Raw genomic sequence first — 18737 nt, forward strand, 5'->3', positions numbered from 1 at the left:
TCTTTGGTGCAGCAGCAGCACCTACTCATTCTGAAACTCTCTGGTTTTCAAGAGCAGCTTGTCAGGCAATAAATACAGTCCTTCTGTGCTTACAGAAGTAGATTCACAGCTTTCTGGATCACAGCCAAAACATTATTACATTAATCTTCCTAATTATTAGCACTTCACTGTTTACTATTTATTAGAAGAAAGGGCAGTAGATATAATTAGACATGTGGCGGATATATAGATTAATCACAGTGGTCTTTGAGAGTGGTGTATATAATCTGCAATCCATATATTGTGCTAGCACATATCATTAGAAAAATGTTCATCATAAACCAAATCCATACAGTAATTTATTTTCCAATGTGGGCGACTCATGAGAGCCAAGACTCCTCATTGATTAGAGTTTCAGTTTAGGGGAGGTAGTAATGCAAAGTTACACAATGATCCAGTTAATTGGTAAATTATAGAAAACAAAGACGTGCTCAGCTAAGTACTTAGGCTTGACTGAGTTCGTGGGCTGAATGCTGAGGGCTGAACAACACATTACACTCCACTTCCCAAATGACATTATCCTGTTGAGTTTTCCCCAAACATGTAGGATCACTTGCTCTTATTCTGCTGTCATAATTATGTCCTACATTTTCCTACCAACATGGGTCAGAAATTCACAATGTGGTGACCTCGAAGCATGAATCACCTGGCGTATTCTGAGGGAGTGGAGGGGAGCTCAACACAGGGGAGCCATTTTCAGCAATGGTTCCTTGTCTGTGTGATCATCCCTTAGCATGACAAATCTTCCTTTGTTTAAGAGAGTGATGATAATAATAATAATAATAATAATAATAATAATAATAATAATAATTTATTATTTATACCCCGCCCATCTGGCTGAGTTTCCCCAGCCACTCTGGGCGGCTCCCAATCAAGTGTTAAAAATAGTACAGCGTTACATATTAAAAACTTCCTTGAACAGGGCTGCCTTAAGATGTCTTCTGAATGTCAGGTAATTGTTTATCTCTTTGACATCTGATGGGAGAGCGTTCCACAGGGCGGGCGATCATTGCCCAAGTGGAGTGAACTCTGGAACACTCTAAAGCGCACATAGTCAATTCAGTGCCCTACAGAGTTTGTTGTATCTTATTTTTATGCCGTACTTACCAGTGGAATGTACATAGAATCATAGAACGTTGGAAGGGACCCTGAGAATCATCTTCTAGTCCAACCCCCTACAGTGCAGGAATATGCAGCTGTCCCATACAGAGATCGAACCTGCAACCTTGACGTTATCAGCACTGCACTCTGACCAACTGAGCTATCTCCTGCATGAGCTGAATCAACAGCAAAGTTACCTGCATCTCTTGCTTCTAGCTTGTGCAACGTGAGGAGACAGGCTGGCTCTCTTGAATTGGAGTCCAAAAATCTGGAGGGCACCACGTTGTCTACCCCTGCTATTAAGCACCCACAGCCTTCCTTTCTTAACCTCATATACATACTGTACAATTTGCACAATGTTTCATAACGTTGGCACTAAATATTTTTTAACTACTCTCCCCAGCGCCTTCCCATCACTCTCAAGTTCTCAAAAGAGGTAATTTCATACATTCTCTCCTAATGAAAAGCAGAGGAGTGACATTTTATTGAGTTGCATGAGAGAGGAAACATTGCAAAAGACTCAAAAGCCACTCAGCGGGGTGTAATTTGAACTCCTTAGGAATGCTGCACTCACTATTGAGGGCAAAATATTTTCACTGCTGGGGTCAAGAACAGAAGGCATATGGCCTCAGCAAGAATGCTGGATCTGAATGCCATTTGCTGCCTTTGAAAACCACTCAGAAACAAAACGCAGCGGCTTTTTTTCTTAGCTGGTGGAAGCACCTGTGCTGAAAGAACCTTACTGGCTTCCAGTTTGTTTCCTAGCACCATTCAAAGTGCTCCTTTTCATCTTTAAAGCCCTTAGTGGCCTCGATACAGGATGCCTTCGGAAGCATACAAGCATCTCTGCTCCGAATCCCTTCCTTTTCGGAACCCGAGATTGGTTGTTTAACAAGAATTAGCTTGCTAGAAATAAAACTGAGAGCTGCAACGAATGCCTGCCAGCAAAACAAAACACTTTTTTCTCCGTTCCTGTAGGAGGGTTGGTATTCATTCCTGGCAGTTTAGCTCTTCCGACTACAATATTGGTACATCTGTTTGCATCTCTGATGCTAATTAGTGTGCAGTGCTACATTTTTGTGTAGGTACTCAGTCCTTATGGGTTTGGGGCTCTGGGATAATTATGGCACAGTGTTCTAAAAGCAAGTGCTTATTCATATTTGGGAGAAACTGTGTGTGTGTGTGTGCGTGCGCTCGCACGCCATACAGAGGCTTTTAAATTTATTTTTCTTACAGCAATGATTTACAGATCCACAGCAGCAAGCTTACCCTTCACAAACCTGGGCAGCAACTCTTCCAATGTTTTTCTGAGAAACAGGCATACTTAGTAAAACAAACAAACAAATCCCCTCCACACACACAAAAACAATCATACACATACACAGAGTTCATACCAAGGGCAGATAAATAAATGAACACATTGTGATGTTCAACAGATTTGTCATGCAAGTGAAATAAATCAAATGGCTGTTGGAAAGAAGTTGCTTTGGCACAACTTTCGGATATGTTCTGTTCTGAAACCTGAAAGGTTACAGATTCCAGTGATCTTTCTGTTAGAACTCCTAAACTGGGAGGTAACAAAATCCAAACGTCGATCAGAGGGAAAGCCCGATCTTATTGAGACATGAAAGACTGCAAGATAGTCATTTTTGTGTGTGGCATTTGTAATATAATGTAGTATATTCGAAATATATATGTAGTATGTTCGAAATGTAATATGTAATATAATGTAGTATATTCGAAATATATATGTAGTATGTTCGAAAGCACATTACTAGCATAAATAGCATAGTCCAAGCTACTAAAACATTAATAGGAAATTTTGCAGTAATGTATATCTCTAAAACTATGGCGTTGTGTGTTATGATGTGTTTTATTAATTTAAAAAATACTGAATTACTTCCGTAGCAATGCCAGGCTTTGTCTGCATGTTACGTTTGGGATAGCGGGAATGATGGTGGCCTCCAGGAAAAACAAAAACAAATGAAAGGTTTAATGTTAACCTTTGTGGAAGTTTTCATTAAAAATGTATGGGAATTTCCCAGTAGAAATCCACAGTATTTCGGGCACGTGTAATCATTTAAGGGTGAGAAAACATTGACCTATAACATCATGATTAGATGTAATGCATGCTCAGAACTGCATTGTAGCTTTTGGTTCATTAATGGCTAGGAGAATGATCCTTTGACGATGTTGCCTACTTTTTTTCAGCCAGTACTTCTTCCACATCTAATGTATGATTTGCATATAGAATATACTGTATGTAATCTTTATAGCATGGCTTAGATCCAGAGTTACTCTTTTGTGAAGGGGCTACGATCCAGCAGAGGCTTCCATTCACAATAGATGGCAGGGAAGTGAGTTTTACTTATTTTCCGTCAGGCTCCTCCAGCCCTTCGTAGCAGATGTTTGTGGAATGGTGGTGAATATCACCTTCTTCCCCCTTATGTGAGCAGGAGCATAGAGTAATATTCTGTCTTTATAGCCATAGAAGATGGCTACTACCAATGACGGCTATGCTTTTATCTCCATTGTCAGAGGCAGTGAATTCCAGTTGCTTGGAATCACAAGTGGGTTGAGAGCTGTTGGGCTCAGGCAGGGGTAGGCAAGCTAAAGGTCCGGAGGCCGGATGCGGCCTAATCTCCTTCTCAATCCAGCCTGCGGACGGTCCGGGAATCAGCGTGTTTTTACATGAGTAGAATGTATGCTTTTATTTAAAATGCATCTCTGGGTTGTTTGTGGGGCATAGGAATTCGTTCATTCCCCCCTCCCCCAATATAGTCTGGCCCACCACAAGCTCTGAGGGATGGTGGACCAGCCCACGGCTGAAAAAGATTGCTGACCCTTGGGCTCAGGTCTTGCTTTTCAGGCTTCCCATATGAATGTGGTTGGCCACTGAGAACAGGGATACTGGATTTCATTTCTGGTTTGATCCAGAAGGATTTTCCTTATGTTGTTCTTCTGTATTTGTGTATAAACACAAGCGCATCTTACAGTAGTCAAGAAAATAGCTGTGTTGTGGCAATGTAAAAGCTCTCCTTTCCTAGCATTACTAGTAATATGGGGAATGTTTATACATTCTTTAAACTCGTACGATCTCTCTCTCTCTGTCTCCCTATCTCCCCACCCCACTTTCTTAAAATTACAGGCTGAGGAATCTTGTAAATGTAATGGCTGGAAAAACCCTAACCCACCTCCAACTCCACCCAGAGCAGAACTACAGCAGGCGGTTGTGAGTCTTAACGAACCATGTCGTAGCTGTAATCATGCACTAGGTAGGTTTTGTAGTATTTTCTTCTGGAATTTCTGTTTATTTATTTATTACTTATACGCCGCTTTCCCCACAGTAAGCTGTGCCCAAAAGCGGCTCACAGCAAACCCATTTGCAACATTAAAATGGAGAAACATAAAAAACCCACAAATATTATTCAGAATTGTTATTATTCAAAATAACAAAATCCAGAAATTAAGCAAATACAGGATAAATTCAGTTATTGCAATAAAACAAAACAAAACAACAATTTTGGCTTAAGCACATACTGTAAATACAAACCAAATACGAAAGTTGACCGACAGTAAAGTTTCGGGTACTGGTATTTCTCTGCACTCCCAAGGTGCACTTAATTGAAGTTCATAGCCTACCCAGTTCCAAAGGTTCGGGGAAGGTAACAGTAAATTGAGTAAATTAAGAAAAAACAAATGGACCTAAATATACTGTGTATTTGAAAACATGCTAAAGCTGAGCACAAGGGTAGAACCAAGACCAGATATTCAGTAGTTCTGCAGAGACAATGCATAAATTTTTGTTCTCTTTTTAGTTATCATTCTTCTCCTTTTTTCTATTAATATTTGTTGGTATTCTTACAATTAAACAATTTTAAAGTAAAATCATTATATAAAGAGAATGTAATGCAAACATTTTCAAGTAGAATTTCCCAATTTATGGTTATCTATTGCTACTACTCTGGATAGTAGTAAAATTACTTTTTAAAAACAACAACAAAAGCCTCTAATGTATTGTGGCTCTCAAGTTCTGCACTCAGAATTCCTTACGTGGAAAACACATTATTATTATTGTTGTTCTAGATTCATAATTATTATGATAATGTGCTGTGAGGGGCAAAAATCCTATTTTTGTTGTTACATATATGCGTTTATGTGCAGCACATGGACATAACTCACCTGCACACTTTTTTTTTTTTTAGGAAGATGAAATACCTGATTCATGTAGCACTTCAAAATTCTTTGTAATAACCAAAGAGGTGGGGGGGGGGGGAAGCTTCATAAATAACTTTACGGTATGGGTCAGTTTCCAAAGTTATTTTCAAGGCTGCAGTTTGAAACCTTAAAGCAAAAATAGCTGATCCAAGAAGTCAAATTACATATATAGGGTTTTTCTTCTTATTCTTCAAATGTAACGCCCTCCATGGCTGCTTGTTTTGCTATATCTATCAACCTAGATTTGGGTACGGATTCAGGATTTCAGTGCATGAAATAGCTTTCCCAGATCAGACTCTTGGAACAGTGTTTTGCTGTCACGTCACAGAAATGTGAACAAAATACATTTAAATGACTCAAGATGTGTTCAGCTGCAAAAACAAAATAAATCTGAAGATTATGCATATACCTGCGCGGCTCAACTAAGTATGGAAAACAAGAAGTATCAAAGAAGCAGGATTAAAAGATATGTCATGTCATTCTGCTGTTGTTTGGTAGCAGTTTCTTCAGCAGATCTAGGGAGGCAATTTTGTACCAAAACCTGATAGCCAGAGCTCCACAAGAAAGCTGCAAAATGTACAAGTTTGCTAAAATTCAATATTGCCGTACCCCAAACATAAATATATTAAAACTTAAAACAGCTTTCTATGACTAGTATGCTAATGATTGCTGAATATCTATGTAGTAAGGCATTCTCTAATATTCCCTTTATTTGTGAGGATTGGAGGTAAGTTTAAATACCGTAGAATGGAAAACAGAATGGCTTTCTTATAGCAGCACAGGGCGACTGAATACATTTGGTTAGATCTGCAGGGACAATAAGACCTTGAGTCTGAACAGGCTCAGAAATGTCGGACTCCTTTCTCTCTCCTTTGGAGAGAATAGATAATCTATTGAGAATAGGAGCTGATAACAGAAGCGTCTTCACAGTTCAGACCCTGCTGTCATTAAAATGACAGTGTAACTAATTTCCCAATTAGCCTCCTGCTGTTAGATGGTTACAACTGCCATTTATTAAGCTTCTAAGACATTGAAGCATTTGCTTTTCTTCGGTTCTCAGGGAGCCTAGGAAACAATTTTGCTCCAAGTTTTTACGCTATAGCACCTGTGCGTTCTTGGGGTAGCCTGATGACATTTAGGAGAACTAATTTGTTCCAACAAAGTTACACCAGAGATCTTGCAAATAATCTTTTGCAAATCCCTGAGACCTAAATGCGCCATAGAATGAAATAAGTGAGAAATCTCGGATTGACAATATTATTCCGGAGAGGTTTGGGGACTCCTCACATATCTAAACTGTAACCGGATTGCTTTCTTACTAGCAGACATACAGAAATCTCTCACATATGAATTTGTTAGGAACGTTCTCATAGCAAAGATATGTCATACAATAGGGCTCGGCAATATCTGGTTTTCAGCATTGTGATATATCACCAGCTAAACAGTGCAATATACCACAATGTCTGAACTAAGGATGGAGCTCTGTAGAGGCATTGGCTGGCTTCACAGTTTTTCCTGCATTGTGATTCTCTGCCTCCTTGCAAGAGGAAGGGGAGAGCTGAGCCAGCAGAGTTAACAGGGGCTGCAGGAATCAACGGAAGCTTTGGCTTGCTTCACAGTTTTCCCCACATTGTGATTTTTGTGTAGCATACACACACACATCATGGTTTGTGATATATTGCCACGTCAAAAATTATGAAACCAATATCACAATGTGGACTTCAAACAGGTTTAGGATGATATATCACTATATCGCCCAGCCCTATCAACACAGTAGATAATCAGTGTGTTCTCAGCTATGGAGAATCTAAATGGCACACTGTAAAGGACAGGAGAGATAACATTTTCTGAAACAGGAAGAAGAAAACAGGACTGATTCATGCCCTACTCTATAGTTTAATACACATAATGGTTAATAATCAGCAGCGGACAGTGTGGTGGGATGGTAGTGTTCACCTGCCCTGTGGTTGGTCATGTTGCTGTGGCTTACTGGGAGGTAGAGCAGTAGGGTGGCAGGGAGGTCAGCACAGTGCAAACGCCCTACAGGAGCCACAAATGGGCTTCACCACTGTGTGCGCTCTGCACTGGCCTCGCTGCTATCTTGCCCTGTTCTTTCTCTGTAAGACACAGCAACATGACTGACCGGAGGTCAGATGAATGTCGCCACCTCAACATGTCATCAGCCACTGCTAATACAGTTTTTGCAGCAGCACAAATGGTGTGGGCTCAGAATTGGAGGGAAGATATAATACCAGTGAAGGAAGAATGGTAGATGAAGCTAATAGAATACAGTGGTACCTCGGGTTACATATGCTTCAGGTTACATACGCTTCAGGTTACAGACGCCGCTAACCCAGAAATATTACCTTGGGTTAAGAACTTTGCTTCAGGATGAGAACAGAAATCGTGCTCTGGCGGCGCGGCAGCAGCAGAGGCCCCATTAGCTAAAGTGGTGCTTCAGGTTAAGATCAGTTTCAGGTTAAGAACGGACCTCTGGAACAAATTAAGTACTTAACCCGAGGTTCCATTGTATATAGAAAGGGCAAGATAGACAGATAAGAGTAAGAGATCAGGACTAAAAAAACCATTCAAGGAAGATTGGAAATGTTTTATAGATTATTTGGAGAAATATTGCAAGCACTTTAAAAAAAGTTAACAGTAATAGAATAAATTCAGCAGTTAAAAATACTGAGATATAAAATGGGGAGAAATTAGAATATGTGGTGGAAAAGAATGCAATAAAATGCACCGTGGAAGTGGGGGGGGGGGAAAGGGGAGTCAATATTAATTGTGTGGTTTTTTTATATTTCAAATTTTGTCATTGTTTCAAGTGTTAAATAAAAAATTGAAAATAATAATAATACAGCTTTTGCCGCATCAAATACTGATTTTAGGTTAACACAGCAGGGTGCAAATCTGACAGTAACTGTTTGGATGTGGAAAATACTTGTTGTGTTAGTAGTGTCTGTGATAGCATCTCTAGCGGGTTGAAAAAAATATTCTCCATGAGTTCGCTTTGGCTTATGTGTGTCGGTTGCCCATTCCCGAGACAGGCCAATTTAACAAAGAACAGATAAATGCTTCCATTTGCTCAGGTCTTTCCTGTTAAGCTTTGGATTTACTTGTTTGTTTAGCTGCTCACGTTTCCCATTTGGAGAATGTATCTGAAGACGAAATGAACAGGCTCTTGGGGATTGTGCTGGATGTCGAGTATCTCTTTGCCTGTGTTCACAAAGAAGAAGATGCAGATACCAAGCAAGTCTACTTTTACTTGTTCAAGGCAAGTTGCTGGTTTTTGTTTTGTTTCCCGGAATACATTCAGTGCTGCTGTTATCTTGCGTAAAACATCCGTAGAGATTGATGCAAAAACTGAGCAATGTTACCATCAATTAGTGCACTGTATTTGGCTTGGATCCAGTATGACAGTAATTCTGGGCTTGACTCATACAAGACGTAGTGCCTTTCCTCTATATATGATAGAGTCTGTAGGTAATGCCCCACAGAGGACCTTAAGGTCCATAAATAACAACACTTTGGAGGTCCCAAGCCTCAAGGAGGTTAGATTGGTTTCAAGTCGGGCCAGGGCCTTTTCAGCACTGGCTCCGATGTGGTGGAATGCTCTGTCACAAGAGACTAGGGCCCTGCAGGATTTGACATCTTTCTGCAGGGCCTGCAAGATGGAGCTGTTCCGCCTGGCCTTCGGCTTAGACTCACTCTGACCCCTCATATGGGATTTGGTATATAAATTTTCCCTTGGCTTTTTTGCTGGCCCATGTAGGACCAGCATGGATAGCTGGCTCGGGTGAAGATCTGATGTTTCCTCCCTTTATGGTCTTGATTTATGGGCTACTACTAAAATGAGGCTGCATTTTAAGCAGTATTTTAAGCGTATTTTAATTAACTGTTTGTTGTTATTGTTGTTGCTGTTGTTGTTTTTCTATTACATTTTATTGTAATTCATATTTGGTGCTAGCCGCCCTGAGCCTGGCCTTGGCTGAAAATTTGTTATTATATTATTGTATAATTGTTATAGTTGCAAACCATAGGTTCTATCCAGTGAAGACATTCCTTTGGTGCACGGATCTCTTCCCCTCCCTCTCCTCTTGCCACATGCCCCCTGCAGATCTCCTCCAGAGGCCTCAGGGAACCTGCAGAACAGATTTGGGGCATGTGGGGAGGAGGGGGAGGGGAAAGTTCCGTTGCACAAGCAGAAGTTCTTGCACAAACAGGATGGCTTCATTGGATACTTTGGTCTTGGAGTACCAAATGGTGATATTCAGGACAATCCAAAGTATGGTGCTGAGTCATAGTGAATACAAATAATCTGGAACTGTCAGATTAGCCAAGCCCAAAACCAAAAGTCTCATTTGGATGCATTTTGGCTTGCCTGCTGCTGAAAGTTTGGATTTGGATTGGATTTGATATCCCGCCTTTCACTCCCCTTCAGGAGTCTCAAAGCGGCTAACATTCTCCTTTCCCTTCCTCCCCCACAACAAACACTCTGTGAGGTGAGTGGGGCTGAGAGACTTCAGAGAAGTGTGACTGGCCCAAGGTCACCCAGCAGCTGCATGTGGAGGAGCGGGGAATCGAACCCGGTTCACCAGATTACGAGACTCTTAACCACTACACCACACTGGCTCACTGAAAGTGACCATGAGGTGATAGATAATTTAAACATTTATCACTTTTAGACCCTTAAGTAGCAGCAGTCGCCAGGACATTGTCCGGTTCGCCCCTGCGTAGTTCCTTCCTTATTTCAGATATCGTGATATATTGATACATTGCGATGTTTACCTGGTGATATATCGCAATATTGAAAACCAGTTATCATCCAGCCCTAGTTAGTAACCTTTTTAATTTATTTATTTTTTAAAAATCTCTTTTCAACAGCTTTTGAGGAAATGTATATTACAGATGGGAAAACCAGTTGTAGAAGGATCTTTGGAGAGCCCCCCATTTGAGAAACCTAGTATTGAACAGGTAAAGTACATCTATACAGAGGCATCTCCTATTAGTATATGAAGAGTCTTGCTGACTTGGGGCTAAAAATGATGACTAAAGACTTTTAGGAATATTAGGTGGTGTTATAGATCAAGTACCCAGTGAGAAACAAGGTCTGCAGACTAGCTATGCCATGCTAGTTGACTGAAGTTAGCTTGGCTGGTGCAGATTCGATTTGTGTGCAAAAGTGGGGCTTCCGTGTTATTGGGAACACTCACTCAGCTGTGGTTTCCATGCTTACCAATGGGAGCACATAATGCACCTCTGGACTGCAGTTAGAAAAGACCCCCTGCCCCCTTTCACACTTCTGCAATTTCATTTAGACAGTTGCCCATCCTGTCTTTAAAGCTACTGCTCTAGATGGTTTCCCTGGCTTTGCTAAGAGACTTTTTGTGAGTTACCAGCGGTGGAGGCTAGTCTGCTGCTTGAAGTGGGGAGCTTAAAACCCTACTTACGGCCCTCAGTTGTACTAAATCAGGGAGTGCAAACCTTTTTGGGCACATTTGGAATTTTGACAGAGAGTCTGCACTGCCCTGTCTTGTTGCGTCTATTCTCTAGGTCACAGCTGACAGATAGACAAAACACACACAAACAAACACACACTTTGCTTTTCAGTAGAGTCTGGGTAAAAGTAGATTCCAAATTCATTTGACTGTTAAGATAATCTGTGACAGCCAGTGGCATGGTCATTCGACAAGCTACATCTGTGGGAGAAAGTCCTTGCTTTTATTTAAGAGGTGGTTTCGGTTTCTCTTCCAGAGATTTACTTACACGTGTCACCTGTGCTGTTTGGATTTTGAAAAAGATAAAATGTGAAGTGGACCTCAACCAGCCACTAGAGAGAATGCAGTCATTAAATAGGAAATATGCATTTAGTTCCCCCCCCCAAATATTTTTTATTAGTTTTCACAGTATTATAAACAAACAAACAAACAAACAAACAAACAAACACATAAGACAAACAAACATAAATCAAAGCCTTATTGAAAATTTCACTTATTAACTTTGTTAAGTGACTTCCTCACTTCCCCGTGGTTGAATTTCATTGCATGTCCTTTTAACGGTTTTCCAAATCCCAATTCTTATAAAATTTAACTTAGACATTAACATCCTTAAATCTTCACCTTATGGAATTAAACATATTAATTCATCACTTAAAATAAATAAAACCCTAAATATGTATTTAGAGCCTCGTCTTCCTTTTGATTTACAAATGGTCTTATTTATGTGTCCTCTCTTTTTAAGGGAGTTAATAATTTTGTGCAATACAAATTTAGTCACTTACCATCGAAAGAGAGGCAAACGATAGTAGAGCTGGCTAAAATGTTCCTGAATCGCATCAACTACTGGCACCTGGAGACACCTTCTCAGCGAAGACAGAGGTCACCTAATGACGACATTGCCAGCTACAAAGTGAACTACACAAGGTAACAATGTCTTGTTTCAGGTATTCATTTGTACCTGTAGGATCAGTTCTGGTGGGTAGTGGGTGCTGTTTGCCCTTTCCCTATTACGTACAGTGTTGGGACCAATATTCTTGACTTCATATTTATTGACTTGATTTAGACTGGATCAGATAAATACATGGAGGGAAAGTCTGTTCGTAGGGTCAAGCTGTAGACAAAAGCACAACCTACGAGTTCCAATGCAATATACCTGTGATGACCAGAAGCTAGGGAACGGGCAGCAGGGCTAGGATATTGCCACCATTCCTCGATAAAATATTTTCTTGCTCTTGTTGAGGCCGTCCTTATTTTGCCCTGTCTTTTGGTGCTGCCTAACAATGTTCCTGTTTCAGATGTCTATGGTTTTGTGGCCAAGCCTTTAGGAGGTTGCTAATGAATTTGCTTTGCAGGTAATCAGGTGCAAGTTCTGTGTGAGTAACCTGCTTACTGTGTGCATATTCCCAGCATTTTGGACAGGATTTGGCAAGCAACATGATTGCTACACTACCTAGAGTCAGCTGCCAGGGAAAGGGAAATTTCTGCACAATCTTCCTAAAACGATTCACCTCTTGGCACATTTTAGTACCTCTTGCAAAGGTCCTGTTCTGCTGCAATATCAAACCTGGCTTAGTGGGGGCAAGGAAGGCTTTGCACACCTCAGGGCCCATTCTGTTCCCTGAAATTTCTCCAGGGAAGGGTGCAAACATCTTGCATCTAGAGAATATCACGTTCGCTGAGGTGCCTGCATTGCTGGGGATTGGACTAGGTGACCATCATCATCATCAGAAGATGCCATAGCAATAAAATAAAATAAAATGTACTGAAGATAGAGGTAAAAACTTAACCATACAAAATACATTTTGGACATTTACAGGACCACAATTCTATGATTTGTCAGTCTACATTTGTTTACATGTCAGTAGATGCCTGAGCTGGAAGAGCTAGTGACTTACTTTTGACCCAGTTTTGCAATTCTTATTTTACAATTTGGACCTGCTAGACGTTTTCTAGTGTTCATGTAGCTACAGAATTTTAATGTGTTTTCTAACCAGATTCTTTGCGGCAAATGTCGTGATTCTGGATATTAATTAAATATACTTTTCTTAAGAGGATGCAGTAAATTCTTGCTCTAAGGTGAATTGATGTGAATAGTGTAGTTAGGTTTTGAAAGGAGATAATTTTTCATATTAGTTTGGATCCGTTGCCTGGGTTTATTCTATCTTAATATTTCCCCCTTCGCAGGTGGTTGTGTTACTGCAACGTCCCCCAGTTTTGTGACAGTCTACCTCGATACGAAACCACACAAGTTTTTGGGAGAACACTGCTGCGATCTGTCTTTACTGTCATGAGAAGGCAACTCCTAGAACACGCAAGACAGGAAAAGGACAAGCTTCCACCTGAGAAACGAACGCTAATACTCACACATTTCCCTAAGTAATTTTGCTTTTGTTGTGAACTTTCTGATTAACTTAAAATGTATATTTATTATTATTATTATTATTATTAAAATTTGTATACCGCCCTTCACCCGCAGATCTCAGGGCGGTTCACAACATAAAAATATAATATAAAAGCACAAAATACATAGTAAAAACAAAAACAGACCGATAAACTCCACCTCCCACAAAACATTTAAAAGGGTATCAGATGTTAATCAGCCAAAGGCCTGGTTGAAGAGGAATGTTTTTGCCTGGCACTTAAAGGTGTATCATGAAAGCCAAACCTCTCTGGGGAAAGCGTTCCACAAATGGAGAGCCACAACAGAAAAGGCCCTTTCTCATGTTGACACCCTCCAGCCCTCTTGAGGAGGAGGAACATGTCACGGCTTAAAATTAGCCGCCCCTTCTTTAATACAAAAGGAACTGAGTCAGCGGCCTACAATGAATCGGCAAAGCCTACATGACTCATGCAAACCTTTATCTACCTATGTCTATAAATATATAGAGTGGTCATTGATTGTGTGTGTTGTGGGTTGGTTGAATGGTAGAAAGTTGGCTGCATTTGATATGTATAAGGCGGTCGGTCGTAGTTGGAGAAGACTTTTTTTTAGAATAAAATCAGCATTCTGCAAAGTACTCTTTCTCGAGGACTCTTTGTGCCGACTAGGGTCTGAGGACCAGGCAAAGGAAGTCAAAACCTTTTCCTTTTCAAACACTGGCAGAACACAAAGAAGGCCTCAGATGTTGATCTCAGGGTCCAGGTTGGTTCACATGGAGAGAGGCGGTCCTTGAAGTATTGCAGTCCTGAGCCGTTTAAGGCTTTATAGATCAAAACCATCTCTGAATTGCGCCTGGGAACTAATTGGCAGCCAGTGCTGTCAGGCCAGCATTGGTGCAATATGCTCAAACTGTCTTGTTCCATTGAGGAACCTGGCCACAGAATTCTGCACAAGCTCAAGTTTCCGTACCATCTTCAGAGGCAGCCCTATGCACAACACACGGCAGTAGTCATGCCATAGAAATGTACATGTTGCCTTTTGTGGTTTGCAGGAGACAATCCATGAGGCTGGGTTTGGAAGTAGTGCTGCATCAAACCATAGCTTAGCTTTGAGTAGTGCCAGGACCTTGGGAAAGAAGGCTGTGGCTGCTATCTTAGCTCTGGGAATCCCCCTTTTCCCCCATTTACACTAAGATATGTTTGGCTTAGCATTACATGTGAAGTGGGCCTTTGTATGCAGTTCTGTTTGGGCATAGGCAGAAAAGCAGGATAAGAATGCAGTGAAACAAATATTTTAAAAAATCTCGGTGAAATTTGGTCTAGCTTTCAATTAAGTGATCTTAATGAATTTCTTAAGATACGCATAATGAATGTGTTATGTGATAAACATTGGCTCAGAACCTGAGTTTTCACTGTGTGGCTGGAGAAAGCTTCCGCTTGTTGGAAAGTGGTCCTGCAGTGAACAGACGCTCCTTCTGTTACCGAGCAAAAATGTATACTCCAAGCCAGGCATGTCTGGAGCTGACCTGCTGTTAAAGTTGATGAAACTCATAACCCAAGATTTAACTCCACAAGGATTGGATTGAAATTATTTCTGTTCAGGACTCAAAATGAGCTCCAAAGGTCCAAAACTTCATGGGTGGACAGCAATTTGCCAGCTTCGCCACACCATCTTAAACCATAGTTGTGGTTTAATGTGTGTGAGGCTAATTCGCTTTAGCCTTTTACAGACTGCATTTCATTGTATATTTTAAAATTTATAGTTATTCAAAAGATTTATCATTTAATATAAATATTTTATGCTGTATTAGTTTATGTGTCTGTGTGGTAGGATTTGAAAGTGGTCTTTTGTACCCTAATGAGTTCTAGTATCTATTGTTTCCCTTGATTTCATTTTCAATAATTTAGCAGAAGCTACTCGCTTGCATTTTTAGACCTATCAGCACACTGCAGTGCATTACATAGCTTGTGACTTTATAAGTAGTGTGTCTTGCTGTGCAGCTTGGTGGGGAAAGCCATGAAGATGTCAGTTTACATAATAATTGTACTGTAACAGGAATAATTTATTCACGACTGCTTGCATTTCAAACACATTAGTGGGACAATAGCAAAAGGTACCATGTAATTACCTTTTTTTTAAGCTGCCGGTTTAGCAAAGAACAAATTGCTCAGCAGTAACATGCAGCTCTTTAATAGTGACTGCTTCATCATGAAGAAACATTGGCAAAGTAGTGTCTCTGATGAAATGAGTTAAATATCTAATGTTGCAAAGCTTCCACACACTCGGATCTTTCAGAGAACAAATAGGATAAGGATAAAGATAAAGAGAGATCTTTATGCCTGTCTATCTAGGCTTGCTTCTCTTAGAATTAAGGGTGTGGGAACAAAGATTGTGAAAGTGAAATAAACTGTTCTATGAGAATTATTAAGGGTTTTTCTTTTTAAAATAACAAGCCCTATGTCATTTTTGATGAGCTGGCTGTTTTTGCGCCATCTCATGGAACAGTTTCTTTCTCTTTCAGAATTTGTTTATATCCACTTGTTCTTTGAGAGTCTAAGGGAGCCTTCCCCACCCTGGTGCCCTCCGGATGTTTTGGACTACAACTCCCACCATCCCTGACCATTGATCTTGATGGCTGAGGCTGATGGGAGTTGGAGTTCAGAACATCTGGAAAACACCAGGTTGGGGAAAGACTGGACTGGGAATTAGTTAGGGTGTACCTGAGTCTGATCACAGTGACATAATCAAAACTAGTGCCATATTTCCACCACACTGAAGGCAATTATAGTTGACTAATGCATCTTGGAATTACGCTGCAAATCAACCTGAATGAGACTGTCACAATGTTGTGTTAGTAATGTGATTTTGTTGGCTTTGCATCAGAGACAGATTGGCCCAGTTCAGACGATCATTGAGGATTTCGTAAAACCATGGCACATGAAACTGTAAATGAGCACATTTTGCTCTGCTTTCATGTGCTGGGTTTGGTGTGGAGAGCTTGGTTTATATTAATCCAGAGTTCAGTCTTACATCTGAACCATGCAACCCGGGTTTATTGCCCTGGTGTGTTTTAACCGATTTTAAATCAGAGGTCTGTAGTCCAGATGTAATAAGAAGAGCTGTGCTGGATCATATCAAAGACCTCTCTAGTCCAGCATCGCCAGTGGCCAAAGAGAAGCCATTTGGAAGGCCACAGGTAGGACATGCGGTAAATATCATTCTCCTGTTGTCATAAACCATGGTTTAGTGCAATCCCATGCAATATCTATTTAAAAAGAAGCCCCACTGAGTTTGCTGGGGCTTGCAGCCTCACATGAATGTTAAATCATTTTTTAAAAAATAACCATTCTTGCTGTGAGCAATATTTCCACACAAAACGAGTGACTCAGCTGGTCAAACTTCGGTTTAGAATTCTGAGCGAGTTCTTATTTTTCAAAGCAGAATTCTCAACAGACCTCAGGGAAAGGATTAAGCTGGCATATCCTTAATAGTATGAGGGTTTTCTAATATTGCATGATTATCATCTTAATGCATAGCCCGGTCAGATATTTTGATGTTTCAAAGGAAGCTCTCTAGTATTATTCATGAAATGTGATCTGTTGCCTAGCAGGATCTGCATAATGGCAGCATAAACTTCTTTTAAGTGTTTGTTCATATATTTTTTAGCTATTTACAGTGAAGGCTTTCCAGTATCTTCTAGCATAAATGTTCCTAGATTTTCTGTTGTGACCTTAAAGGCAGCACCTTCGTGAACAAGCCCCAGGCAATGGGATGGGACAGGACAGAAGTAAAAGCTCACTTCTAATGGTTCTGAAGCAGGAATGAGAAGCCCAAGCCCCCCACCTCATGCTAATGGACTACAACTCCAATCCTTGAGAACTGGCCGTGCTGGCTGAAGTTGATGGCAGTTAGAGCCCAATGACATCTAGAGGGCTTCAGGTTCCTCATCCCTGGTATAGAAAATACTCCAAAACAAACTTGTGAGCTTCTAAGGCTGCAGCCCTGTACCCACTTACCTGGGAGTCAGCCCTATTGAACTGAAATGTACTTACTCCTGAGTAGACAAGGATAGTATCGTACTGTAAATGACTTTATACAATGTAGAGAAGGGGGGGAATTAAAAAAAAACCACGGCGGTGACAACAATTGTCGGCAGTTGTGATGAGTAGTAACGCCAGCTAGAGTAGCTCAAGAATTTCTATAAGCATCTAACAAAGGCATTAGATATATAAGCAAATGATTTCACATCAGTACTGTGCTTTTTCTCTCAACTGTTATTAGGTTTCATCAGAAATTTGCAACGGAGCATTTTTCCAAAAGTGTTTTTTGTTTGTTCAGCTTGTTCCTGTTTTGATAGCTTTCTGAAATTATTATTATCATAAAGCAAGGTATGTTTTTCTTGGTAGATAAAACTCCCATCTATTAATGCTGCCTCAATTCCTGTGTTAAGGTTCCTGTCCATGCTGGAGGAAGAGGTGTACAGTCAAAGTTCTCCTATCTGGGATCCAGATTTCATAGCATCTTCTTCTCGAAGTGCCCAGCTAGGCATCCAGACAGGTAAATGTAATGTGGTGCAGGACAGAATGAAAGTCAAATTAGACATGGATGCTATGCAAACAGCAGCTGTTGGGACAGCCTGAGCTGCCTGTGGGGTGGGGAGTGGGAAAATTCACCCTTTCTCTTCCTGACTACAATCCCCTCTCTGAAGCTGCTATTTGCATTTCAAGGAAAGCTCCCATTAACACCAACTGCAGGATTCCCTGAACATGCAAATAGCTTCAGGGGGGCTCTACTTAGTGCTGATCATTCCTGTATTCACTGTTGTTTTCTTTCTGTCTCCTTGCAGTTATCAGCCGCCCTCCTGTGGTAAGGTCTGTTCCTTACAGTGCAAGCCCCTCCTCTCTAGAGCAACCTAGTGGTGGAAGTATGAGTCCTGCTTGCAAGGCTGCTTCTAGTCTGGACCCCAATCTAGGTAACGTGAAGAGCAGTGGGCTTCTAGCTTTTTTTGTGCTCAGGCTAGGGAATCTGCATGGTATTTCTGCTGAGCAAGCCCCATTGAATAGAATGAGAGTTGAGCAAGATAAAGCTGTCGGAGATGCCCCACGTTGATAGGTTATGCAACAAAAAAGGTTCTAGCCATTGTTCTACAGTGTTGGTGTCTGCTGTTAGTTTTGCTTCATGCTATTTAGAGGGCTTAACTATCAATTGGGTTGACCAGGACCCAACTCGGAAACCCAGTCTCTTTGGCAGGTAGGGGACGCGGGTGGCGCTGTGGTCCAAACCGCTGAGCCTCTTGAGTTTGCTGATCAGAAGGTCTGCAGTTCTAATCCATGCAACTGGGTGAGCTCCCGTTGCTCTATCCCAGCTCCTGCCAACCTAGCAGTTCAAAAGCACACCAGTGCAAGTAGATGAATAGGTACCACTATGGCAGGAAGGTAAATGGTGTTTCTGTGCGCTCTGGTTTCTGTCACGGTGTTCCATTGTGCCAGAAGCGG

The 18737-nt window shown here is 40.9% G+C and overlaps 1 protein-coding gene across 3 annotated transcripts in view; it reads left to right on the forward strand.

Moving 5' to 3' along the window:
• The window catches only part of KAT2B (lysine acetyltransferase 2B), a 42263-nt gene that overhangs the window by 7577 nt on the left and 15949 nt on the right, over positions 1-18737 (forward strand). For all 3 annotated transcript variants that reach the window (XM_080974671.1, XM_080974672.1, XM_080974673.1), the window contains exons 2-8: positions 4289-4415; positions 8493-8638; positions 10249-10338; positions 11605-11786; positions 13047-13238; positions 17693-17799; positions 18089-18214. In XM_080974671.1, coding sequence (XP_080830797.1) covers positions 4289-4415; positions 8493-8638; positions 10249-10338; positions 11605-11786; positions 13047-13238; positions 17693-17799; positions 18089-18214 — 970 coding nt within the window. The remainder of the gene's footprint in view (positions 1-4288; positions 4416-8492; positions 8639-10248; positions 10339-11604; positions 11787-13046; positions 13239-17692; positions 17800-18088; positions 18215-18737) is intronic.

The sequence above is a fragment of the Podarcis pityusensis genome (assembly GCF_964106645.2).
Source record: "Podarcis pityusensis genome assembly, chromosome: 12".
Lineage (NCBI taxonomy): Eukaryota > Metazoa > Chordata > Lepidosauria > Squamata > Lacertidae > Podarcis > Podarcis pityusensis.